This window comes from Aethalodelphis obliquidens, unplaced genomic scaffold, assembly GCF_003676395.1.
Source record: "Aethalodelphis obliquidens isolate GAN/ISIS:26980383/991018 unplaced genomic scaffold, ASM367639v1 scaffold6, whole genome shotgun sequence".
NCBI classification, from domain to species: domain Eukaryota; kingdom Metazoa; phylum Chordata; class Mammalia; order Artiodactyla; family Delphinidae; genus Aethalodelphis; species Aethalodelphis obliquidens.
Window position 1 is genome coordinate 33,801,435 of NW_020837950.1, and position 27,089 is coordinate 33,828,523.

At 34.2% G+C, this 27,089-nt stretch overlaps 1 protein-coding gene across 9 annotated transcripts in view; it reads right to left on the reverse strand.

Annotated features, from left to right (window-relative positions):
* CPEB2 (cytoplasmic polyadenylation element binding protein 2) overlaps window positions 1–27,089 on the reverse strand; it is a 64,223-nt gene that overhangs the window by 30,760 nt on the left and 6,374 nt on the right. For 8 of the 9 annotated variants that reach the window (XM_027103335.1, XM_027103339.1, XM_027103337.1 and 5 more), the window contains 2 exons: window positions 19,069–19,159; window positions 1,997–2,047 (listed from right to left, as the gene is read on the reverse strand). In XM_027103335.1, coding sequence (XP_026959136.1) covers window positions 1,997–2,047; window positions 19,069–19,159 — 142 coding nt within the window. Of the gene's footprint in view, window positions 1–1,996; window positions 2,048–19,068; window positions 19,160–26,710; window positions 26,841–27,089 lie in introns of those variants that run through there. The other variant, XM_027103340.1, reaches the window with a different exon arrangement.

Consider the following 27,089-nt stretch of genomic DNA (forward strand, 5'->3'; position numbering starts at 1 on the left):
TTCATCTATTCACAGGACATGATTTTTACTCTTTCAAAGTCATTTTGAAAATATGACTTTGAAAATATATATTTAATAAAATATGCTTTTGTCTACTATGTTATAAAACACTTTCAACCTAACATCTAGATTATTTATAAAGGCTTTAGACAACTGAAAAAGTCAATTCGTTTAACAATTAGTGCAACCAAAAAGTATAAGCTGTAAAAATAGTGTGGCTACTAAGCTCTGCTCACACAGAACCAACACATTCTACTGTGATTACGATATACTTCTGAATCATCCTAGTTTAACTATGTATTCAGCAGTCTAAGAACATCTGTGAATGATCTAACAAATTATCTCATACAGTACTTTCCTTCAGATGGATTTTAACAGAATACGTGAAACATATGCAAATTCAAATTTTTCAAGTAAATTGCTTTTTTTAGAAGTTAAAATAGAAATGTGAATGATCTTTATTTACCACATAGACTGTTCCAAAAGAAAAGACTTTAAGGAACTCAGGATCAATATATTAAAAATTTATCGTTACCTAAAGCTATCATTATTTTACAAATCAAGCCCTGAGAGTAATAAAGATTATGATCTATTTTGTGTTTTGTAAACTCAATTTCAACAGTCTAATTTTTAGTCACAGATTTAGAGTTCAGAGACCAGCTACTTAAATGATATGTTTTTTTAATTCCATGGTAGAAAAAAAGAAGTCCTGGAATGTAATTTCTAGTGCCTTTCTGGTCAAAGTCTATGGAAACACCAAAATTCCCTAACTTCATAAATGTGGACTACTAGACCGCTGTAAGGTCTAGCCTGAACATGGCCTCAGCCTAGAGTGCAGTCTGGCCCCATTGTTAATACCTTGACAATTCTACCTCTAACCATCTTTGAAGATCCTTACTAATAGTTAATCCAGTGCTTAGACTAGGCTGGCATGTGGTGGGTGACTCAATACAGAAGGGTCAAATGTTGAATGAATCAATTTAGCACCTCACTTAACACTTTGCGTCTTCAATTTTTCTCTCATTCCAAAATCCTATCTACCCTGACAATCTCCTAGGTAGCCTAGACTTTATTCCTATCTTTTCATCTTTTCTTAATATTAGTTTTTACTTAACACTAGAGTTCACATGGTCTAGCTTTACACTGGCTGTTTTTTCAGCCTTTGTTTTTCAATTTCATTGCCATGTTTTTTCAACAAAGCTTTAGCTGAAAAAGAAGTGCCAAGCCATTCTAGTAATTAATTATGTATTTTAAAGGAAGTCCTATGCTATCTTTACCATTCCTTCTTCATCCTACTTCCCTCTCCTCAGACCCGCCCTCTGATTTAAAAATACCTTTGTGAAGGATATTTTAATCCTGCATGTCTACTCCCACAGTCATGGATGTGCTAGGTACCGTGACTCTGAATGCAATGTTTGCCCCACAGAAAGAAAACAACTTTAATGAAAGTTTATTCTTTTCCACCAGAATAAAATTCACTGTGTAAACTTTCTAGCTAGAATAAATTAAGTTGGTGTGACTCCCATAATTATAGAATCACCAGTATATTCCTTAGGTGAACATAAACACAAGTACTATAATAAGTAACAAGCTCTATGCACTTTGCAAATATTATCTCATTTAATTTTCATAATGAACCTTTAGACCGTTACTTCCATTTCACAGATGGGAGACTAAGGCTCACGGAAGTTACTTGACCAAGTTAATACAATAAACTGGAAAGCCGATATTCAAACTCAGGACTATCTCCAAAGCCATGATCATTGAATTAAATCATACTGTCACAAATACACTTTAATGACTGCTTTGCCAGTGAGAATACACTCAAACTCCTAATTCTGCTTTCTGTACAGGAAGAGTTGTAGCTTTATTTTTATACTGAATACTTATAAAATGATTAACTTGTGTATATGGGGAAGGTTTAGAGAAACATGTATTCATTCATCTTTTTTTATATAAATCAATTGGAAACATAAAATGTTGTTATAAAACTTACCATTTAACATCAACAGATTGTCAGTTCCTGGATGTGGATAGCTCAATCGACCTTTAAAAAGACAGGAAAGGGAAGTTTGAAGATTATGGAACTGTTTGAAAAGCAAAAAAATGGAAGGGGAGTAAGGAGGAGAAATTTATTGAGCACAGTACAGTTCTTAAGGAATAAAAAATTAATGTTTAGCTCAAATTGTATTAACTAAAACTGTCTTTGAAAATTGAAAACAAAAAGAAACAGTTAACTTTAGTTCTTAGAATATAAGAGCACAATGTGATTTGGGAGCAATGCTTATAGAATAAAGCCTATTTGTTTTTTTTTTAATGTGAAAATGATGTAGATATCCTAGTCTTTTAAACTTAATATAGGATGTGAAATTTAAAAAAATTTTTTCAAATCTGTTTGTAATTTCTGCTAAAGATCTCTTTTCCCAAAAATGATATTTGAAGGAAAGAAACTTACATTCTTAAATAAAAAAACAAAATATCATAATAAAAAATAAGCCCCCCAAACTTATCACAACTTGCTATTGAATTCAATATGATTTTATCAGTTTCATTTAAAAAAAGAAGTTTAGGGCTTCCCTGGTGGCGCAGTGGTTGAGAGTCCGCCTGCCGATGCAGGGGATGCGAGTTCGTGCCCCAGTCCGGGAAGATCCCACATGCCACAGAGCGGCTGGGCCCGTGAGCCATGGCCGCTGAGCCTGCGCGTCCGGAGCCTGTGCTCCGCAACGGAAGAGGCCACTACAGTGAGAGGCCCACGTACCGCAAAACAAACAAAAAAAATCTTAAATGCTTTATTACAAATGATATTGGAAATTTAACTTGTTCAAAGTTTATAAATGTCATAAAAATATTAAAAATGAAAATATTAAAGCTGAAGAGCATAGTACTTCTTTTGAGTCATCCTTCATTAGAAGTTTTGCATTTACTAAAATGCAGAAGGGACAGTAGCACTACATACTGCTGTGGAAGAGAAAAAAGGTATGCATGAACAAACTGTGGTTTATCCAGCAGTTTTACATCATAACACTTATTTGATTAAATGCCAATAGTGAGAATGATTATTGTTTGTAGTCCATTAAAATACAGGATTTTCCTCTAATGCCTGAATCTCTGATAGTCTATTAGAAAGGTACATTAAAATACACTTAGAAAACTTCTAAAAATTAAATATCTGTGAGATTGCATTTCAGCAACGTTTAGCACAGCCCTTTAAAAAGACAATATGATAGTGTGTAATGCACTGACACCAGAGGGGGGGGGACCAATAAATATCTGAATGGATTTGACATGATTAGTAAGGAGTAGAGATTAACTGCATCTACCCTTACCACTCAGCAAGTACTTTATACGCTAAGCGTCCTTTCCAAAATATCCCATGCAAAACAGATATTTTCTATTGGCTTTTAATTATGAAGCTAAAGAATTTGATTATCTCCAGTACAAGAGCCAAGTGGCAAAGATAAGCTAATTTTGACATTCAAATAGATAGCTATGTGTGTGTCTGTATATATATATATATATATGTATATATATATATATATATACACACACACATACACTTATGCATACACACACACTTCATCTGAGCTCTAATTTAACTACACATTTTGTTTTCAGACTCAACATAGTTAAAGTAAATGTTTCTGTCCTTCAAAGGACAATTTACCACCTCTCATTTACTCCTAAGTTTCATGCAGCATGATATTAGTTAACTAAATGACCTCTTAAATAAAGCTGTCATACTCTAAAAAAGCTTATTGTTGTGATACTTTAGTATGGAGTAAGAAATAGAAGAGTATGCACAAAAGGCACAAGACAGAAAGAATTAGGAAGCAGAGCTTTCTTAAACTGGATTTCAACAGCATGTACTTTGTCTGAAGGATCACAGTTTATTTTGGAAATATGCTATTTCTAAACATCTTGTTGCAGCTGACCAAATTTACAGAACAACTTAAAGTCATGAAAAAAATCACTGTTATTTCTTACTTGAGATTGAAAATCAAAATCCCTACAAAAGTGGCAACCTGTATTGCTCTGATCAGTGTAACAAGTTCATTAAGTCTTGTATACTGATAGTGCAGGATGCTGAGGATACACATATGAGTGAGATACAGTCTCTGCTTATGATGTGGTAGGAGAGACAGACACAAATATGCAATTTCAATAAACTCTGCCAAGTGTGAAGAGTTATGTACAGTATGCTATATAAAAAAACACAAAGGAGTACTTAACCAAGCCCAGGGATTCAAGTAAGACTTCCAAGAAAAGTAAATTAAGCAAAGCCTTAAGACTAGTTCCACTTCAAAATACACTCAACTTTCAATTGCCACATAATTATCTTCTAAAAGGTTCACTTTATTTGTCCCAAGACACAGGTAACAAGATATTTTCATTACTAATAGTTTTTTGACTTCTGGTCTCTAAATGGACTTAAAAGGCACACCTTATGTGGAAAGTTCAAAAGACAGATATCTATTTGCAAATGGATATACATCTGTAAATACGTTCTAAAATACAATTCTCCAAAGAAGAAAATCTCTCAATATAACTAATGAAATATTCAAAAATGAAATAAGCAAATTTAGACTGTTTTAAAATTACCCAAGTACTTTTCCTCTACTGCAGTGAAATACTAATACATCTTTACAAGTCAACTTTCACAGCTGTATTTTACATGGGATAGTATTAAAATTACTTTAATTAAGAACCTGCCAATTGGTAGTAATAACTAACACTGGAGGGCTTATTATGTGCCAGGAGCTTTTCTAAGTTCTTTACAACCAATTATGTAACCCTCATAATAATCCTGTGAGTTAGGTACTATTATCTTCCCACTTTAAGGTAAACTTTGCCATAAGAGGTTAAATAGCTTGCCCAAGGTTACCCCACTGGCAGGTGGCACTGGCAGAATTCGAATCAGGCAGATTAGCTCCATACTTAGTCACTATCTTATAATGACTTCCTAGCTAATAAAATAACCTGGAGAAAAGTATGCATGGTTGGTTGTAGGGTAAATTCATCCATTAAAAATATTCACAGAATAATTATGTAGCATAATAGCTAACTTATACTTTAATATAGAAAAGAAAAATAGAAAAAAGCCACATTGCTATAAAACCAATTTCTCCCTATTATCTAAGGGCCTGTGGCACAGACCGGTAGTTGTAGACTAACACCTGTTTCTGTCGATACTAGGACACCCAAATGGACAGACACAGGGCTGCCCAGAGTAAAAAAGTAAATTTCCCAGCCTTTCTTGTAGTTAAGTATGCCCATGTGTCTAAGATGTGGCCAACAGGATGTAAAACAAAATTGGTAAGTGAAGTTTCTGGAAGGTATCCTTAAAAGGGAACATCTTCTCCCTTTCTTTTACCTTTTCTCCTGCTTGTCGGAATGAATGCAGAAGCAACGGCTCAACTGAATCAGCCATCTTAGATCATGAGGCAGAAGCTGGGTGTGAAGGATAGCAGAACAACAAGACAGAAGGACCCTAGATCCATGAAAATCACAGTACTGCTTCTAGGAGTGTTATGTTTATGTAAAAGAAAAAAACTTCTATGTTGTTTAAGCTGCTTATGAGTTTTCTGTCATACCAGAAGAAACTAACCTTACAAATAAAGTCCTCTAGTAATGAGTTTGGGCAAATTGAATTTTAGGTAACTGGGTTATTATTTATTATTGTGAAAATATGATAAAGTATAATAATTTAATGGTGGTTTTAACATATCTATAAGTAATCAGTATATACTACCTCTTGGTACTTTTTCTTTTACATTAAAATACTATAAAATTTAAAATAAACAATTTTGAAAAATATATACTTATTCTTAGGTGTCAGTGAATAACTAGAGGACCTACAGTCTCAAAAATTGTCTTATTAGTCTATTATGATTTTAATATACATATATAAAAAAACAATTCATGTTAGCCATTTCAGATGCATATTAGAGCATCAAAAAACACTGAGAAATATGACAACTGCATACAACTTACCAATTATAAAGACAAATTACCAGTTACTAAAATTTTAACAAAGCAGTATTTAAAGACCTTCATTCAATAAGTTAAGCCAATATTAGACTATTCACATATATACATTTATTGATATATATCAACATATGAGTTCTTTCTCTAAACTACTTACTACCAATAAAAAGAACTTACCAAATAGTGATAAAATTATAACATTTCTTATTTCACTTTTTCCTTGGATTTAAACATTCTTTTAAGTTACAGATATATGAATTGGAAAGGATAAAATGAAGCAATCACTTCCTCAACATCTCTTAATGTTTGTGTATTCTCAAATTTAAAGCCTCTAGTTAACAAGAAAATGTCCATTTGATGAAGTATCATCTTATTTCCTTTCCCAGATACCATACTCTCTTGGTTTTCCTCTATCAGCAGCCACTCCTGAAGTCTGCTTTGCTATGTCCTCTTCCTCTTTTCAACCTTTAAATGCTAAAGCCCCAATGTTCACTCCTTGGACTTCCCTTTCTACGCTGCCTCTCTATGTGATATTATCTACTACCAAAACTTCATATGTCATCTCCAAGCAGATGACTGCAACTGCAACTCTCTACCTCAACTCCGTATTTCCGCAGATCAGTATATAGCACTTTTTTCCATTAGTTTGCTCATCCCAAAACCTTGGGTTACCTTTTCTCCTCACTCTGTCTAATCTGTGTATAAATCTGTCAACTGTTCTATTATCAACATACAGATCAACCTGATTGCTCTTCACCAGCTCCTTCACTGTCTCCCTGGCCCAAGCCATCCCCATCTCTTCAGACTGCCAGAATAACCTGTCTAGTCTCCATTCAGCAGTCTGTGTGATCCTTTTAAAACCTAAGTCAGCTCATGTTGTTTTATTGCTTAAAACCCTCCCACACTTAGAATAAATATCTGGCCCCTCATGCTCTACCATTCTAACCACATTGGCTTCTGCTATTACGTAAACATACTAGGCATATTCCCATTTCAGGATCCGTATTATTTCCTCTCCTTTCTGTTTGAAATGCACTTGCCTAGATATGACAAAAGCTTGCACCTCTCACTTCACTTAGGTCTTTAAGAGATGCCATCACAGACCATCCTGTCTAAAACAGCAGCTTCTTTCTTTCTCTATTCCCTTGACACTATATTTCTTCCTTCATAGCACTGATTCCTGTTGTCTCTATCCTTCATTCAAACAGATGCATAAGGGCAGGACTTTGTCTTTTTTTGTCTTTTTTATTCCCTACTCTAGCATCTAAAACAGAGCTTAGTACATAAGAGACTCAAATACTTATTAAATGGATGAATGAAATAGCTCATTCTGTTATGTGAAACATAAGCTCAATCTAAAGCACAGTACCTAAATATATGTTTGTATGTGGGGGCATGGAAAGGACATTGTCTCAGTGAATGGAAAAATCAAAGAACAAGCTTTTATCCGTTCATTTCTAAACCCCTTAAATATGGGGAGGGGAGGGAAAAAGACAAGTCTTGCTTTTTGCTCTTTGCCAAGATTATTTTTTCCCTTCTCCACGACTGTTTTCTTTTTCTTAATGAATACATCCAAAAAATGATCTCCAAAGCCCCAATATTCACAGTTAATGATGCCTCATTATTGATGAGAAAATTGCTGAAGAACATGCCACACATTCTGCCAAGTCCTTTTAATAGGAAAAAAAAACATTTAAATCACATATTAGAATCATAAAGAGTTTGAGTTAGAACATTAAACCAACTAGTAAGAGAGGCAGTATGGTGTGGTGGTTAAATGCACAAACTCAAGAGCTATTAAATTCTACCACTTACTAGCACTGAAGCTTAGACAATTATTGTTAGTAAGCCACCAGTCATCCAACTGTAAATTAAGGGTAAATATCTACCCTTAGTTGTGAGAATTAAATAAGTTAATACATACATGTAGAGTCCTCAGAACAGTGCTTGGCATATAACAAGTGCTCAATAAATGATATGTTATATACTGTATACATATATTAAACACACACACATACACACACCCTCAAATGAAAAATTCTAATATGAAAAATTCCTTTTTATATGCTTTAAATAAAGCATTGCTCCCACTGGTTTGGTACACTCTTCTCATATTTTTTTCATTATCTACATTTCACCTTTACTTTGAAATCTAATTAGAAAAAAAAAATGGTTCATAGGAAGCCTGGTAAAAGCCACTCAGAATGTGGTCATTACCAACCTTGAATAACTCCAATCTCTGCTCAAATCCTACGGGTAGGACAGTCATTCCTGACCTCACTCCCAAATCTCAATGCATGCCTCATAAAAGCCTACGAATAAGATCATACAAATGTAGAAAATACCCTTAGATCCAGATCCCAAGAAAGCAACAGAATCATTCCTTAACTACCTCTAATAAAAGCCATCAATCTACTTTAGTTTCCAGGAAAATTAATCAAGTTAACTAACTCTTAATTCAGGATCTCATCATAATTTTTTCACCTAATAATTATTTATAACTTTTTAAACTTTTATCCAATTAATACCAGAAAATATATTAAGAAACATCAAGGAACATAGAATAGCAAAAAGTTTATTTCAAGTAAAGTAGAACCACAAAGAAAGACAAAAAAACACAAAAGGCTAAACCAAAGTCATTAATCATCTGGTAAGATAATGTATTATCATAAAATTACTTCAATAAAACTGGTACTAACTGATATATGCAATTAATGTTAAAATCAAGTTGCACTAATGGTCACAAAACTTTAAACTGTAAAAGGGTTTACTAACAAAAATAATATTAAGAATAACAAATGGGCAATCAAACATCATCAGTGGCAGTATAAACTGGCATAAAACTTAAAAATAAGTTGCAATATACATCTAGAGCCTCAAAAACAAATGTATTAAGTTTATTCTATGTATATAAACTCAGAAAGAGCTCACTGAGTTTTATTTAAAAATTGAAATACCTAAATGTCCAACTATAGGGGAATGGTTATACAAACTATTTTACATGTGTGTAAATAATTTTAAAAGTTCTAAACAAATAATGATAAAAAATTATTGTGGAAAAATGTTTAATCATTCAGCCAATAATTTATTGAGCCCCTTCTATTTGCTTGGCACTAAAACAGATGCTGATTAAAAATAAAGCAAAAACAGAAGTGGTCATTGCTCCCATGACACACTATCATGTGAAAAGTTCTATACACTGAAAAAAAAAAAAAAACTGACTGAATCAAAAATAAATGAGAAAGGTGCTCAAATTAAAAACAAATATAGTTCCTTAACAATCTTTACCAAAGTAACCTACTATTGACTATAGTGTTAGGGAGGCTTCACTAAGGAGTAAGTGGACTAGGAGTTACAGAGACTTCCAGCTGAACATGGAGGACTGAACACATGTGCTCATCTCTGCTGCTTTCTGAAACCACTAAAATGATAGCACATTAGAACAAAGGGAATGGGAAGAGATCACAGAAGAATCATATCAACATTTTCAAAAGCTGTGAACATGAATGGGTGAGTGGTAGCTGACTTTGGAGACCAGAAATCATTGAAAGCACTGAAAGCAAAACTGGTGTGTGCCTGGGGAAGATTATCAACAAACAAGCCATTTACTATAGCAGAAACCTGGAAAGGTTCAGAAATAAGAAGCTCTGGTTATCACTGAGAGTAAATATGAGTAGAACTGAAAACAGGAAGGCTGATGATTGCTTGTCAGTTTCTGCATGAACCAGAGAGACACGCAGCCCCTTCTTTGGCTCTTCTAAGAAGGCTAGTAGTAGACAGGCATACAGCTCCCAGGCAGAATAATGGAAGACATACATCCAGGTTCATTCCACAGACCAAAAGAAAAGATGTGAATACAAACATTGTGATAGTTCCATGATTGGCTTACAGTAATGCTCGCTAGATTATAAGCCCTAATTACATACACAGTTTCCAATCACCATTTTTGTCTTATCTTTAAAAATGAATGGACAACCCTCAGAATGGGAGAAAATATTTGCAAATGAAGCAACTGACAGAGGATTAATCTCTAAAATTTATAAGCAGCTCATGCAGCTCAATAACAAAAAAACAAACAACCCAATCCAAAAATGGGCAGAAGACCTAAACAGACATTTCTCCAAAGAAGATATACAGATTGCCAACAAACACATGAAAGAATGCTCAACATCATTAATCATTAGAGAAATGCAAATCAAAACTACAATGAGATATCATCTCACACCAGTCAGAATGGCCATCATCAAAAAATCTAGAAACGATAAATGCTGTAGAGGGTGTGGAGAAAAGGGAACACTCTTGCACTGCTGGTGGGAATGTAAATTGATACAACCACTGTGGAGAACAGTATGAAGGTTCCTTTAAAAACTACAAATAGAACTACCATATGACCCAGCAATCCCACTACTGGACATATACCCTGAGAAGACCAAAATTCAAAAAGAGTCATGTACCAAAATGTTCATTGCAGCTCTATTTACAATAGCCAGGACATGGAAACAACCTAAGTGTCCATCATCGGATGAATGGATAAAGAAGATGTGGCACATATATACAATGGAATATTACTCAACCATAAAAAGAAACGAAATTGAGCTATTTGTAATGAGGTGGATAGACCTAGAGTCTGTCATACAGAGTGAAGTAAGTCAGAAAGAGAAAGACAAATACCGTATGCTAACACATATATATGGAATTTAAGAAAAAAAATGTCATGAAGAACCTAGGGGTAAGACAGGAATAAAGACACAGACCTACTAGAGAATGGACTTGAGGATACGGGGAGGGGGAAGGGTAAGCTGTGACAAAGCGAGAGAGAGGCATGGACATATATACACTACCAAACGTAAGGTAGATAGCTAGTGGGAAGCAGCCGCATAGCACAGGGAGATCAGCTCGGTGCTTTGTGACCGCCTGGAGGGGTGGGATAGGGAGGGTGGGAGGGAGGGAGACACAAGAGAGAAGAGATATGGGAACATATGTATATGTATAACTGATTCACTTTGTCATAAAGCAGAAACTAACACACCATTGTAAAGTAATTATACTCCAATAAAGATGTAAAAAAAAAAAAATGAATGGACAGCAAAGGATCATAAGATATTTGACGACAGCCTCCAGCATGAGAAAACAAACAAATAGAAAAGAGGAACTTAAAAGAAGTACAGACAATCCAAGGAAATGGAAAAATAATCTTCAAAACTATAATACAGTGTTTAAAGATAAATACTCCAGAGAAATAAGATCAAAGAATAAAACTAGGAATGTTTTCAGAATTTTTTAAAGAGGGTCTTAAAAGTTGTTCAGAGAAAAATTTTAAAATAAAAAAATCATTAGAAGGGTTGAAAATAAGAGATGAGGAAACCTTTCCAAAAGCAAAACAACAGATAAAGCAATGGAAATTAGAAAAGCAAATGATGCGTATAGGAGACTTAATATTTCAAGAACAGGAATTTCAGAAAGAGGTAACATAAAAAACAGAAGGGAAGAAATTATCAAAGAAATATAGTAAATTTCCAAGAACTGAAGGAAATTAATCTCTTAAATAGGATGGCTCAATGAATGTGCAGTGCAATAAATAAAACAATGAAATGGAAGGAAGGAAAGATGGAAGAAAGGAAAGAAGACAAGGGAAGAAGACAGGTAGGTAAACCCTTCCCCACCACCATACATTGGAAGACCTGTATTCATTATTACAAAATTTCAGAACCACAGGCATGAAAATATTCTAAAAGCTTCCAGTAAAAAAAGCAAAAATTTAAAAACAGAAAATAAGACAATCAATCAATCATACAAATGAACAGGTTTTATAATGGTATTATATTTACAGTAGCCCTGGAAGTAATGAAGCATTGCTTTCAATATTCTAAATTACTAATATATAATTCCACACCAGCCTATCATCTTATGTAGGTAGAATAAACATGTTTTCGTACATACAAGTCTCAAAATTTATATCCCGTCTGAAGGAAGGTTCTGTAAGACAGGCCCAATAAAACAAAGGCATAAACCATTAAGAAAGCACATGGAGATCAGGACATGAATTCCCAAGGAAAAAGGAATTCCTGGGATTAGGAAAGTCCCAAAATGACAGTTACGGTGGGCTACAAGGATACCTACAACAGCAGGAAAAAAAAAAAAATCAATCTGAATGACTATTTGATGTTTTTACATGTATTGAGAGAAGCTTCAGTGTTCTATAAATATATTTTGGGATGAATTAGTGACTAGTACTTAGAAAACTAACCAAACAAACCAAAAGAGATGATGATTAATTCCAGGAAAAAGAAAGTTATATGAAAAAGAAAATGTTATAGTACAAAACATATGAAGTGCACCTATGAATAATATCTGTATTATCATAGTAAATATACCCTCTAATTTAAACAAAAGTGGTCCTAAAATAATTTTGAGAGGACAGAGCAGGGAGAATGTTGGGGTATGGGTAAGTTAAAGTAGATAGTCAAAAGATAATACCTAAAATGTAGGAAATATAAAACATACACTAATTGGTAAAACAAAGTTGAAAGTGGCTACATCTAGGAAACAGGAATCAGAAGTAAACAGAGAAGAATGAGGGAAAAGACTTCTATTTTTAGCTCTGTAAGTCTTATGGCACTATTTCACTTTTTAATCTATGTACATATATTTTTCTTAACTAATTTTTTAAAAGCTAACCTGGTTGGAGGGAAGGTAAACATTGGAACATCTCAAATATCTTATGCTTATATATTTAAAAAGAAAAGACTAGAAAAATTTTACACCAAAAATATCGAACGTGGTTATTTTAGCTTGTGGAACTATTGATGATTTCAAAACTTTTGTTTTCCGAGTTTTTCCAAATTTCTTTTAATGAATACATACTACTTTTTGTAATAAGAAAAACATTTTCAAAAGGATAAAGTCCTATACTCTGGAGGAAAAACCTTCATTAGAGATTCTCAGATCCTTTTCAAATACCATAAGCAGCTAAAATTCATAGGCCTAGTTATCCCATATACTTGCTTTTATCACTGCAAGTTCTATATAGAAAGTATTCTTTTTGTTTTTATTTTCAATTTAAAAATAAGAGTTACAAGCCCATGTTTAAAGTTCTAAGAAAGATGCTTTGTGTGAATAACAAGCTTTTAATGAACACATATATTCCCTGAATAAATGTGATTTTTAAGAAAATTCATTGTCATTTCTGTGTGATGGGTTTAAGTTTTTAAAAAAGGAACTGCAGTCTGATGTAACTCAGATCATTTAGTTGAATATTCAAAGATGCTTGGAAGAAATAACAACTATACTCTAAATTTAATAATATTTTTGCTAATTAAGACACATATCTAAAAAGAAATAAAAATTTAAAATCTCTATCCATGATACCATATTTAAATTTAATAATATTTTTGCTAATTAAGACACATATCTAAAAAGAAATAAAAATTTAAAATCTCTATCCATGATACCATATTTCAAATAAGTCTTCAAGAACTTTTACAGCCACACTTTCAAAATTTCTTTTTCAATCTGCAGGCATTACGACAGAAGGTAAACTCTTGTAAATCGTACTTTCCTTAAGATGAACTAAATTCTGAGTAGTTGGGGGTAAAGGTATCAGGTATGTCACAACAGTGATATCTCTTAAAGTCAGAATACATATAATAAAATGTATATGGCTTCTATGTAAATATAATTTATTCCAAAGATAATGATTTTTTTCTCTTTATCAAAGGCCAGTGATCTACAGGAAAAAGAAAAAAAATCAATGAAGTAAAGGGAAAAGAATATGTAAATTCTACTTGCTCCTTTTTAAAACAAAAGGAAACATTTTATTGAAAAATTTAAAGCATACATAGCAATTCATCCTTAATTATCTTTTTTTGAAGACATTCTAATGAAATGATTTTTGTCGTATACTTTTTTTGGTACTTGTGAAAATTTTGACTCAGGAACCACAAGTGGCTGAAGAAAAGCAAAACTGGTTCTGAGAAATGCATGCCTCTCTCTGTCAGAGTGAATAAGCTAGGGCAGTTTAAGAGGAGCCATGTAACTACTTTGGCATGGATATTATTGGTATCAGTTTTATTTTTCACTCTGATGTATTTTAATAAATTCCACTAAAATTTTAAAAATTCTTCATAGATCTCCTTGATCTTGTGCTCCTATACGAGAGTTTCTCAAAGTGTACTCTCGTTACATAGTCTGCAATGCACAATCTCTAGGAGCAGGGTCCTGAAACCTGCCCGTTAAACATGTTCTCCAAGTTTGAGAACCTCTGTCCAGCTTAGAAGTTCTTAAGTTCAAAATGTAAGTTCTCACACCAGACTTTTAGAAATTTATACAAGTTATTTTGTGACTCTGTATTTCAATTTTATACTAAGGCAGGAGAAGAGAATCAGAGGGAAAAGAGAAGTGTCTTCTTCGAAGAAATGCAGCAAGAATTTACTTGGTACTACCAGGACCACTTAGCACCTTATAGAAGTCATTCCTTATTTTCTCAGGGGTTATTTTCCTTAAAATAAGCAGAGAGTTTTACTTCAGGAGTCTTAGAATAGGAGTTTAGCAGTCAAGTAATAAAAATGATGCTAGATATATAAAAACACATAATAAATAAAAACATTTTAAAGGCATCCACTTCTAAAATATGTTGGTATTGTAAAATCACGCTCTAAATCCTTTTTCCTGAATTCCCCTGAATTGTTCAGGGAACATTAGTAAAGGCATTGTGACTTGCTGAGACAGATCCTCCTAAGATTGTTATATAAGCTACATTTCTTCCTACTGTTCTCAAATGATCTTTTATGCACTTAAATTAAATTTTTTTGTTCTCCCTTATGCTTTGGAGGAGGGGGTAAGCAATTTTTGGTAAAAATGCTTACACAGTAAGACCTTTTTTGTAAATTGCTGAGGGCAGAGAGGGAAGAGAGATTAACAATAATCGCTGTCTTGTTCTTTTGTTTAAAGGGGAATGCACTGACCCACACATACATAAAAAGATCACAGATTATTTAAAATAGGTATGCAAACACAAAACTGCAGAATCACAGAACTGCACTTGGCAAAGCATGATTTACTTTAACCATTAAAAGAATTCATATTTGTCCTTTCTTTGAAAAGGAAAATATTTGTCAAAAATCAAGACAGTCATCAGAAAATAGGAGGTTCATGGTGAGAAACCACTGCAGAATAAATAAAACAGATCAGTCAGTGCCACTCGTACTAAGGAAAGTATAAAACAGTGTGTTACTGTTCACAGTACAGAGGAAAAGGCAGCAGCCCCCCCCTCCCCCCCACCCTTGGACTGGCTGAGCGGTGTTATACCCAACCAGCATCAGGAAGCCCTGAACAATCTATGCCAGGACCAGTCTGCTTTCAGTTCCTCAGTTGTGATGAGCTCTTAAATACAACCTGGTCCCTTTGTCTAGGTGATACTTTCCCCCCCAATATTTTTTCATCTTTGTGCTGCTCAGGTTTCAGGTCTCAGCTTTCTTTACTCCATAGCTACGTTAGGTACCTCCACTTATTACCTCCTTGAACACTTTATAACCTCTCTCTATACTATTTCTAACACTTGTAGCTATATCTATACATAATCTGCATGTATTGCATGTATACATCATGTTATATTAGTATATTCTATGTATCTATGTATATTACACATATAAAGTCTCTCTTTCCCCCTTAGGCTGTACATTCCACAAGAACAGAGACCATGTCTGTTTCACATAATGCACAGCAGGGTCTTGGACACTGCATGGTACAAAAGTAGAATAAAAGGAACAAAAGTGGAATAAAATACATTCAGAGCCCCATCTTTGGTTGCCATCACTTCACATCTTTAGAGCCTCGACAAGACCTTTCCACCTGCTATGCTTGACTATAAAGAACTTAACATTAAACAGTGACCTACTGAGTTGTAAAAACCATCAGGCTTGCATTCTGGGCTTAAGTGGGGGTGGGAGGGTCCTTCTGTTAGTATAATTAGTCAGTTATCAGTCATGTCAGTAACCTGCCATAGATTTTCTTTGGATTCCGGAGAGCTGCTTGATTGCTTTTCTATCAACATTAACTCTTACCTGAAGTACTTTCTCTTTTCCTTTAGAGAAGTAGAACCAAATGCAAATTTAGTTTTTGCCTTTCATCTCTGTGGAAGGCAGCTTCCATGATGGCCTCCGCTGATCCTTGCCTCCTAGTAGCCACAGCTCTTGAGTAGCAGACTACTCCCCAGCTGAGCAGGGCTGACCTATGTAGCTAGTAGGATGTCATGGAAATGATGGTGTGAGACTTCCGAAGCTAAATCATAGAAGACACTGGGGCATTCACCTTGAGCTTTATCATTTGCTCTGGGGGGAATCCAGCACCATGCTCTGAGGACACTCCAGCAGTCCTGTGGAGAGGTCCACATGATGAACTGAGTACTCCTACCAACAGCCTGCACTAACTTGTCAGCCACATAAGTAAGCCATCTTGAAAAAGGGTTCTACAGCCTTAGTCAAGCCTTCAGATAACTGCAGCCTCACTGATATCCTGACTGCTACCTCCTGAGATCTTCACCAGAACCAATCAGCCAAAGTGCTTCTGAATTCTAACCCACAGAAACTGCATGTGACAATAAATGTTTATTGCTGCTTTAAGCTACTAAATTTGGGGGTAATTTGTTATGCAGCAATAGATAAATAATATAATCTTTTGTTACTCAAGTTCATACAGAAAATTTTCTAGAAACTTTCACCATTAACACAAAGGGAAATAAGAAATTCATTTTTATTTTTTCAAGTTTACCCCACAACTCCCTCCTCCTTGTTCATTAGATCCCATAAGGAAGACAAAGCAAATGGTTGGTTTTTTTGAAAATATTTTAGAAGGATAAAATATGATTCATTCTGTTTTTTAGAAAAAAGAAAAGAATTTCCTTATATTAAATAGAGAATAGAATTTTCTGAAAGGGATGAAAAGATAAGAGAGATGGGATAGAGGCTGAAGTGATGACCTAAAGATCAGGAATGGAAGGGAGGAGAAGCAAATTCAGGGATTGGTTTCACCTACTTGTCATAACCTTGCTTTCGCAGATTTTACTGAGGCCCAGCACAAAGAAGATGTGTAATGATCAGAGTGTGGGGAGGAAGATACACAGTATGATATCCCAGAAGGCAGGGAAATTTGTACTAGTAATAAAAGAAAAAAACAAGTGGAAGCACTTGGTATCAAGATAATTTTTAAAAGGTATATGATGGCGATTTGGCAGAAGTACCAGTCTTATTTCTTAATTCTATGTGGAGAAGCATTCTCAAAATGTTTTTTTCTTTTATTTTTTTTCTCTGTTCCCTGTCATAATAAGTGTAGAACATAAAATACTCCAATTAGAAACAGAGAGGATTCCTAAAGGTGGTGATAAGCATGTTTTTCCCCTTCCCACATCCAAAGATAATTTTTCTAACAAAATAATTCTGAATTAACTTGAGGTTTTTAATTACTAAATTCCTCTTAGCCTTATGCTGCTTCCATTTTCTTTTTCAAAGTCTTCTTTCTAGGTTTTCCTCCACTTTTATTATATAACAGGCTAGAAAAAAAAGAAAAACTGAGATAATAGTGAGATAATGTTTTCTCTTAACATGTTCAAAGGGCTTTTTTAAGGAAGACTGGGAGAAACAACAATGAAAAAGTTTTAATTATTCACTGGTAACAGTTAATACTGACTTTATCTTGTAGTAGAATTTCTAAGGGTTTTCTATCTACAGAAGGCAAGGAAATAAACAGAGGGAAATTCTTCATAATCACAAGCTGCTTGCCGGTTTCTATTCTTAAACAGTGGATCCAAGACAAATGCCACTGGAACTGTCGGGATAACAGTGAAAAAAAACAAGCCCTCAACTACAGATACTCAAAAAATTAGGCTGAATTTTAGTTAGAAGCAACCGCTCTCAAAAAAACGAAAACCAAAAATCAAAATATAACTATCATTATTAGTTTGTGAGCAGAATTAACATTATCACACATCACTGACAATCACCAATGATCCCCTGAGCTTCTCTAACAATAAAGGAAATAGACAAGAAACTCCTTCACAAGCAAAATCCAGAATCAGAACAAAAATGTTTAGATATCTGATCAATATTGCCAACTGAGCCACAGCCATCATCTTGCTGCCAACTCTGAAGTTCTAGAGTTTTTAGGCTAACTCTTGTAAGGTAATTCTTGGCTTTACAGAATTAAAGACGGAAAGATTACAAAGTAACCCGTGGTTTTGACTCAATGAGAGATGTTGAGCCAGAACCAACCAGTTAAGCTGCTCCTGAATTCCCGACGCCCAGAAACTGTGTGAGGTAATAAACGTTTATTGTTTTAAGCTGCTAAGTTTGGGGATTGTTTATTAGGCAGCAACAGACAACTAATATCTCTCATCACAAGTTCACACCGTTTGCTAGATTTTCACCATTAATGTAAAAGGCAAGGAGGTATTTTTTATGAAGAAATATAAAATAATTACTAACATGTAATGTGCAGACAAATGAAAACAAGTATGTTAACGGAATTTCTTCAGATACAGTTAACTGTAACTGTGATGAGACTGATAGTGTAAGACTAGTGGGGCTGATTCTTTTTCCTAATCTGCTCCAACTTTTACGAATAGCTTCTCTACCTTGAAACACTTTCAAATCCCTATGATATGACAGGTAGAAGAAAAATGACAAGGGAAGCTAACCTAGAACAATTTTAGGATGGAATTACTGTAAACTGCAAATTCAAGTATTCCAAGAAAGTTATTATTATTTTTTAATATTTCTGTATTTGAAAGAATTCTAGAATAGTGACTATAACACCTTTAGATCCATTCTTCATCCTTTGGTGAACAGACGAGCATCTTTAAACAGTGGCTTTTTCTTAAACAACAAGTCAAGAGAGTAGGTTTACATTTCTCGCTGTATAAACTGACATAAAGCTAAATAAGGAAAAAGTATGACCTTTCATAAAAACAAGGGTTCTTATTAACAAACAGAATTTTATAGATGAGACAGGTGTTACTTAGTGCTCATTTTCATGTGAAAAATGATAAGCAGACAAAATGGTAGATAATATAAGAAAATAAAAATCACTTACCCTTAAGAGGATCATGCTCTGCTCTCATAATATCAATAAGGGAATTTTCCAGAGAGTGCATATTCAAACTGTCATACATTCTACTTCGATCCTAGAAGAGAAGAAAAAAAAAGAATATAATCTACGCAATTTTTTCAGAAAGTGATGATTAAATACTATCTAAATCTTCTTACATAAAAGAGGACATCTGACTAATATAATATTACTAGTCAGTTTGCATCCCAAGACAATACCAATAACTAAGGATCCCATGAGCTACAATATCTCTTGTACTGGAGGACAATATATTTCATACATTTACCTCCAAAATCACATATCAAAAGCAATCTTATTTCATTGGCAGTATTAATGCAATATAGTAAAATAATTTCTCTTGTTATCATTCTCAACTTATAAACATTTCTGAAATGTTATACGCACAGAAAGCATTTTTAGTTGTTATTTAACTTTTAAACTTTTCACATATATCTAGGAATTCAGATGCTGGCACTTGAAAAATAAACATTTGAGGTGAAAGGGCTTAATTCCATAGTGCACCATACTTTAAACATCTATCAAACATCATATGTTATTTGATTTAATAGTCAGAATTTCATAATAATGAATGCATAAACATCTTAAACAATAAAAATAAAAAACATGAAATACCAATATTGGAACCAAGACTAACATCTAGAATACTTATATTTAAATCTTGCTCTCTGAAATCCTCACATATTGGCCTCTGCATTTCTAAATCTTCCCTACCCTCTACCCACCCCTGCAAAAAAGGAAGGTGGGGAGAAAAGGGTGAAAGAATTCTCATTGCAGCAAGTTTCCTATATCATCAAGTCTCAGAGCAAAGTCCTGTGTGTAGCTGGAAGTTTTCTTTGCTGTATGTTATATCCCTCAACTTGCTTACTAGAAGGAATTTGATTCTTTAATGCCCATGAATATATACTGTATTCTGCTCAATATATACTCAATATACTTGAACAAATACATATATAGGGAACCATTACAGCAAGCCCTGGCCTGTGCTCCTCAAATCACCAAGCAGTCTATTCCCAAAATATGTCAGTGCCAGCCCCCACTCATTTAGGTATGTGCGTGTATGTGTGCTTGTGCAGTGTATGTAAATGAAGGAGAGGCAGGGCAGGCCATTTTTAACTCTCAAAAAATGATTAACATAGAAAAAGGAAAGGGAAGAACTGGAAAAGTGGAAAAAACGTTTCCACAGAAATCAGAATGAGGCACTTCTTAACCTGGGTCTCTGAGCTTCAAGAAGGACCATGAAATCTGTGAGAGTATATATAATGTTCTGTACATGCATGTACACATATTTTTTTTCGGAAAAGGTTTATGGCTTTCATTAGTTTTCCAAAGGAGTCCACAATCCGGAGAAGATCCAGAACCAATCTTTTAGAAAGCTGAGGAAAAACATAAGAAGATTTCCTGAGAATATGTTGATTTTTTATTCTACTTTGATGTTTAAATCAGGGTTGGGAGCTTTTTAAAGCTAGGGGGACAGAATCACTACTGTAGACTAAACAAGTTGCTGTCAAAGTATTTGAAAGTGTGAAAAGTAACAGTGAATGTAAAGAGTGCTAGACTTGGAGGATCTTACTGGAGTTTTATCACTAATTACCTACATTAGTACCCCTTACTTATTTTTATTTAAAGACTCCTGAGATATAACACACCCATCAGTAACAGGTGTTCACTAGAACAATGATCTTGATTGGTGAGGGAGGCACAGAGAATCACTAAGCTGTAACAGTGGTTCTCAAACTTGAATATGCTTCAGAAACATCTGGAAGGCTTGTTAAACACACAGGTTGCTGGGACTCATCGACAGTCTGATTCAGTAAGTTTGGAGTAGCCCCTGAGCATTTGTATTTCCAGTAAGTAACCAGGTGATACCGAGACTACTGGTCCAAAGACCATACTTTAAGAAGCACTGAGCTTCTTAACCTGAAGCTACTGAACCTTTTTAGGCTCTGTTCCATCTTCTAAAAAATAAAATAATCATGTCGAACTAGCCAATGCCTAAAGTCCACTTTAAGAATAATAGAAATAATAGAAAAGCAAAGACTCGAAGTAGTATATAATAAATAAAACCGGAATAGAGAAGAGCAAAAATGAGCAAATATATCCACCTTTGTGTTTCTACTGTACTTGTTCATAGCTAATTTTTTGGTTTTCCTGCCTCTGCCACTACACTTCTAAGCTAATTAGGGGTAGGGACCTTCTAATTATGGAAATAGCTAGCTCTCAAATGTTTGTTGAATGAATAGTACTTTTTCTTTACCATAAAAACTTTGCAAAAATGTTTAAGTTTAGCTCAGTGAGGGCAAAGACTGCACTTTTAAATGGTAATTATAAAGGACCATAAAGCCTTCTCAGAATCCTCCGTGGAATAGGTACTCAAATGTTAAGTAACTAAACTGAGACAAGTATCAGATATTAATGTGACCTTGCTATCAACTTCAATCTCCAACCACACAATGAAAGATTAAGTACTACTATATTCAAAGCTCCAAAATGTACTTAAAATAGAATTTAGGGGCTTCCCTGGTAGTGCCATGGTTAAGAATCCGCCTGCCAATGCAGGGGACACGGGTTTGAGCCCAGGTCCGGGAAGATCCCACATGCCGTGGAGCAACTGAGCCCGTGCGCCACAACTACTGAGCCTGCACTCTAGAGCCCGCGAGCCACAACTATGAGCCTGTGCACCACAATTACTAAAGCCCATGCGCCTAGAGTCGGTGCTCCGCAACAAGAGAAGCCACGGCAATGAGAAGCCCGCGCACCACAATGAAGAGTAGCCCCTGCTTGCTGCAACTAGAGAAAGCCTGCATGCAGCAATGAAGACCCAACGCAGCCAAAAAAATAAAATAAAAAATATTAAAAAAAATAGAATTTAAAAAGTAAACTGTCAAGACAAAAATTGTTCACGTAATTGAGCAAAAAAAATCTCAAAAGGTATCCTGTATCATATAGGTTCTAAGATGGAGTATATTCTAGATACTTTATATTCTATTTAACTTAAATTCTTGCAAAGAAAATGTGTTATGGTTCAGAGCTATCTTCTCAGGCTGATGTTTTCTGAACAGAATCAGATCATGCCCCGTCTTTAGTCAACCTATGAACTCAATTAATGGTGACTATTAATACCACCCAAATGATATTTCCCACACAACTTCTATTTATTTATTTTTTTGGCCAGCCACTACTTCCATTCCAAAGAGTATGCTCTTGCTTTAGAGCACAGCAAAATTAATGTAGAATCCTACACAACTGTCAATGCCATGGACAATATTTAAGGTATGAGGAGAAAACATTTAAGCAAGCTATTCAATAAATATCAGTGACTACTATATGTCAACTCTGATAACTCTTATTCAAAAACAAGCTGCATGTATTTATATCTTTAGCTTTAATGTGTACATCCAACTGAAATAGTGAGATGCCCACTTATAAGGTCCCTTATTTTCCTTTGCATATCAAGTCTTTCATCATAAAACAAACTCCTACTTCAGCAAAGAAAACAGCAAAGCTATTTTAAAACTGTTAACTAAGTTATACTTTATTAAGCATCAGCTGCATCCCACATGATTTTTAAATCACTAAGCACAAAATAGCCTTGAGCAGGCAAAGAGCTCATGACATCTCAAAAGTCACTTTCTGGATAATGAAACCTAGAGGTTCATGTTAAAAACATACAGATAATTCCATTAAGTAAAGTGTGGGGATTAAAATACGACTTCTGAAAAAAACAAAAACAAATCTGATAAGACAAACACTCAGGCATTCTTCTGAAATAGGGATATTAGAAAAAATTGTGTTCACATAAACTGCCATTGGTTCAAAAACTAAATGGAAATCCTGAAACCATTTTAAAGTAACCATAAATGCACCAACACTGATTACCATTAAAAAAATATGGAAAATCATGGCAATGTAACTAACATTTATTACTACATGGCTATTTGAAAACAGCCAAGATATTTCATAAAAGTAAGAATCTCTATCAGGAAAAGTTTACCCAAATCTACTTTAAGTATGAAAGATATGTGGCAAAGAATCAACTAACTGGGCTTTCAGAAACTGAGATTACAGTATCCCACAACAAAAATGAACAGGCAAAAATTAGAACACAATGGTGGAAAAACTGTAATTTCTTATATTCTAATATTTTATTATTTTCTTCAACCCAGAAATTTGCAAAGACTTACGGAAGCAACAGTGAAGTCCTAGAAAGACTAAAAAACATAGAAAGAACAAAGTCATCCTAATTTTAAAAAGGATGACCTGAGAAAGATTATAAATGCTGAAAATAACTAATGTGTTCAACAATGATATTAAAATACAACAAAAGGAATTTGAACTTAATTAAAAGGGAACTTTTTAATGGGATGCTGTATTTTTGCTTTGACATATCCAAAACCCTGTTTTATTTCAAAAGAAGTGATTAAGTAGAAGCTTTTCCTTTTGACAGTGATGTATCCTTCCTAAGAAAAAGGAGGTGGATTATAGAAAAAACATGCATCATCATATTTAAAGTTATACCAATGCTTGGTCATATATTCTTCTGCCTAGGTAGATCAACTTTTGTTGTATTTTTGTATTTAGTCATCCAATTTTTCCTTTAAAATAAAAAAGCAAATTTGTACTAATATTGTTCTCAATTTTAACACTGATTATACATTTCTCATTACATTCTGCTATCGCACTATATTGAATTAGCAGATGATGTGTTGCTCTGCCTCACTATACAACGTGGCTCTCAATCTCATACTCTCTAGTTGTTCCACACAGATATTTCTTACTCATCCAGCTGGACTTTCATCTTCTCTAAGGCAAAGAACACTATTTCACCCATATATCCTAAGGGTAATTAAAGTACTACCACATATACAATGAATATACATTTCTCGACCTTTCTTCGTTATTCTGATCCTCAACAAAGTACTATAACAGTGATTTTCAAAAAAAATTAAAAAAAAATTTTTGAAGCCGCAAATGGCCAAAGCTAATCTAGTATCCACAATGGTTAAATAAAATGGAAAGGTAAGTAGAAAATATTTGGGGTAAGAATGTATCAAGTACAATTAAAGAACTGAACAAGGATAGGAAACATAAAAAGGATCCATTACTTAAGCAGGTATAACAGGTCCCTTTCTGTCTCATTTTCAGTAGGTGTGACAGTTTGACAACAACTAATGTCCCTATAACTCATCTAGTTTAAGAATCACAACTTAAGGAATGTTTTATTAAATGAAAAATTGGACTTGGTCTTGTTTTTTTTTGTATAAGGTGAATAAAGTCTCCAAATAATGTATTTTTCTGAGAGGTCCCCATATTATCATTTATCATGTTACCATAACAGCGTGGATATTAAAGATTAGCAGAAAATATCTTCAATTAATTCAAGATAGTTTATGTGACATGATCAGGAACCGCAAGCAGAACTTCTGTAAGACCAAAAGTTTAGAGCTAAATATATAGATAATCCCCCAGCTAGAGAGCAGGCCAATGCTCATAGCCTTCACAGGCTATATTACAATTTTGAAGGCATCATGTTGCTTTGTTTACAAAAAACTGATATTCCATATGTAAACTTCTAAGTAATAACCTCAACTACTAGTATATTTACTCTTGATTTAAAATATTCAAGTATTAATGAATAAATATGCTGTAGCCTTATTATCTACCTGAAAGATTCAATTTTAAGGTAATTTAGAATTTATACTTTTGAGTATGACTTCTTGCAAGGGTAACTAGCTAATAGCATTTTAAAGAAAAGTAATTCTTAGCCTTAAAGAAATTAATAAGACTATCTAACATTCATTTTAAAGTCAGAAGTGTGTATAACAATTTACATTTGTTTTTAAGAAGTTTTAAATTTAAAGCTTTTCCATAAAAAAATAGGCCATTTTAAATAAGGAAATGCCAATCTGAAAAATTTTACATACAACTGAAATAAAAGCTACAAAACTACAAAATCTTTCCCATTTACTAAATTCAATTACATGTCCAGCTCTTGGTATATTTAATTAAAGCCAGGTACAAGAATTAAGACGTTAGTTCTAGAATTTAGTACATTTTAGGCTTAAATCAATTTGAGACCAAAAGAAATAAAAAAGTTAAATGTTTTTAAACAACGTATTTGTTAACTAAATTTTATTGGTATTAAAATGTTATATATGATGAGAAAATATCAGGACTGAAAATAATCTACCCAGATATTTAAGCATCTAAGTATTTTCTATAATTTTAACTTTGTCAAATAGTGAGGAACTACCCAACTGTTTAAGATACCAAATGCAGTTTGTAGCTTTTGCTGTATTTCTAAGAACCTCAACTTCAAATACCTCAACCTTTTATGGAAAGATAGAAACACAGAACAAATTTTGTATAATAAGTACCCTTAGGGTACTCAAAGGATACAACAACATTGCTTTTAAGACCACGTGGGAGGTCATACAGGATACCTCCACTGCTTGGGACCAATGCCCACTGCTTCCTCCCCAATAAACCAAGACCCTTGTATTCTAAAAATAAAGGAGGGGGGAGCAGGAAGCAGGGAGCAAAAGAAATGGCCACAATAGATGAAAGAAATCATAAGAGCTGGCTAAAAAGGCCTTACACGATCTAGTTCAAGGTCTTCCTTTTATAGATAAGGAAACTATGACCCCAAGAGATGAAAGCCCATAGACTGTGTCATCCAGTGTCACAGACTGTGAAAGGAAGAATAAGAAGATTCAGGTTTCAGACCTCCTTTCCTTCTAGTTCAGTTTACTTTCCACTATCTTTTTTCTTCACCATTCTCTTCAACTTCATCATCACATCTCTGGATCAAGAGTCCACAGGGAATGCCAATATCTTAGCAGTTTACCAAAAAAATTAACCTTTAGCATCAAAATCCTTTTTCCTAAAATGAATTTACCTAAAATCATAGGTTATAAAATAGGTAAGAGCAGAGAGTCTTTGAAGTCTAAGTGGGAGGGCTCACCCTCATCCTGTGGCCCTCATCCTGTGGCAGCCCCAGGGGCACCTCTGCAGAGCCCAGTTTGAAAATTTCCCTTTCATTTTCACCTCTATCTACTCTAGCATTATTCTACCAACTGAAGCTATCTTAATAACCTAATTTCTCAACATCTGTCCCCCACCCCCATGGATCCTCATGGGAGCTAATCTTCTTTCTCCATAGATATATATCCCTCGCACATATCCTCTTGCTTCTTCCTGCACAAGCTTTTCAAATAATTATGTCCTTTCCTGTCTAAAAACATGTCCCTTGCCACCTTCAAAATTATTATAATTTTCCTCTTCTAACATACCATCTCCTAGGCATTTATGTATTTAATTTGAACACCATAAAAGTGCTACCATAAAAATATCACTAATATGGCCTAACTGAGCCAGAGTAGAGAAGAGAAATATATGGATAACATTACAACATTAACAAGACAATAAATTACAAATTACATGAGACAATTACTTATTTCTAAGTGGAGACCCTGGCAGGACTACTTTGGTAAGTAGGTAGGACTTGTTTAAAACTAGTGCTAATGGTTGATTATTGAAGTTACTGCCAACCTGCCAGGTTAGAATGATATTTACAAATGCAATATTAATCTATTTATACAGTCCTTACTTGTAAAATGATTTCATGTTGATAAAGTAACTAAGGATAACAGAGCTCCTTTCAGTGGACTCCCACAATGTCAAGTCTATGCTCATTCAAACTTGGGCTCTGTACGAAAGAATCCTCTTATGTGAGGACTGAGTGTTCTATTTGTCCTGAAATAATTCTCATCAGCTGGTACCCAGTATGCATTCAAATTTCATCTGCAGAAGAGAGATAGCATTTTGTAACCACAAAGGACTTGAAGGTAATTTGATTAAGACTGACTCTCAGCTTTTTGACTCAGAGCTTTTCCATAGGAAACTGATTATTTGGAAGAAGACAGTATATAATAGCAGTAACAAAATTTAGAACAGAGAAATACTATAAAGTTTTTTATAAAGGTAAA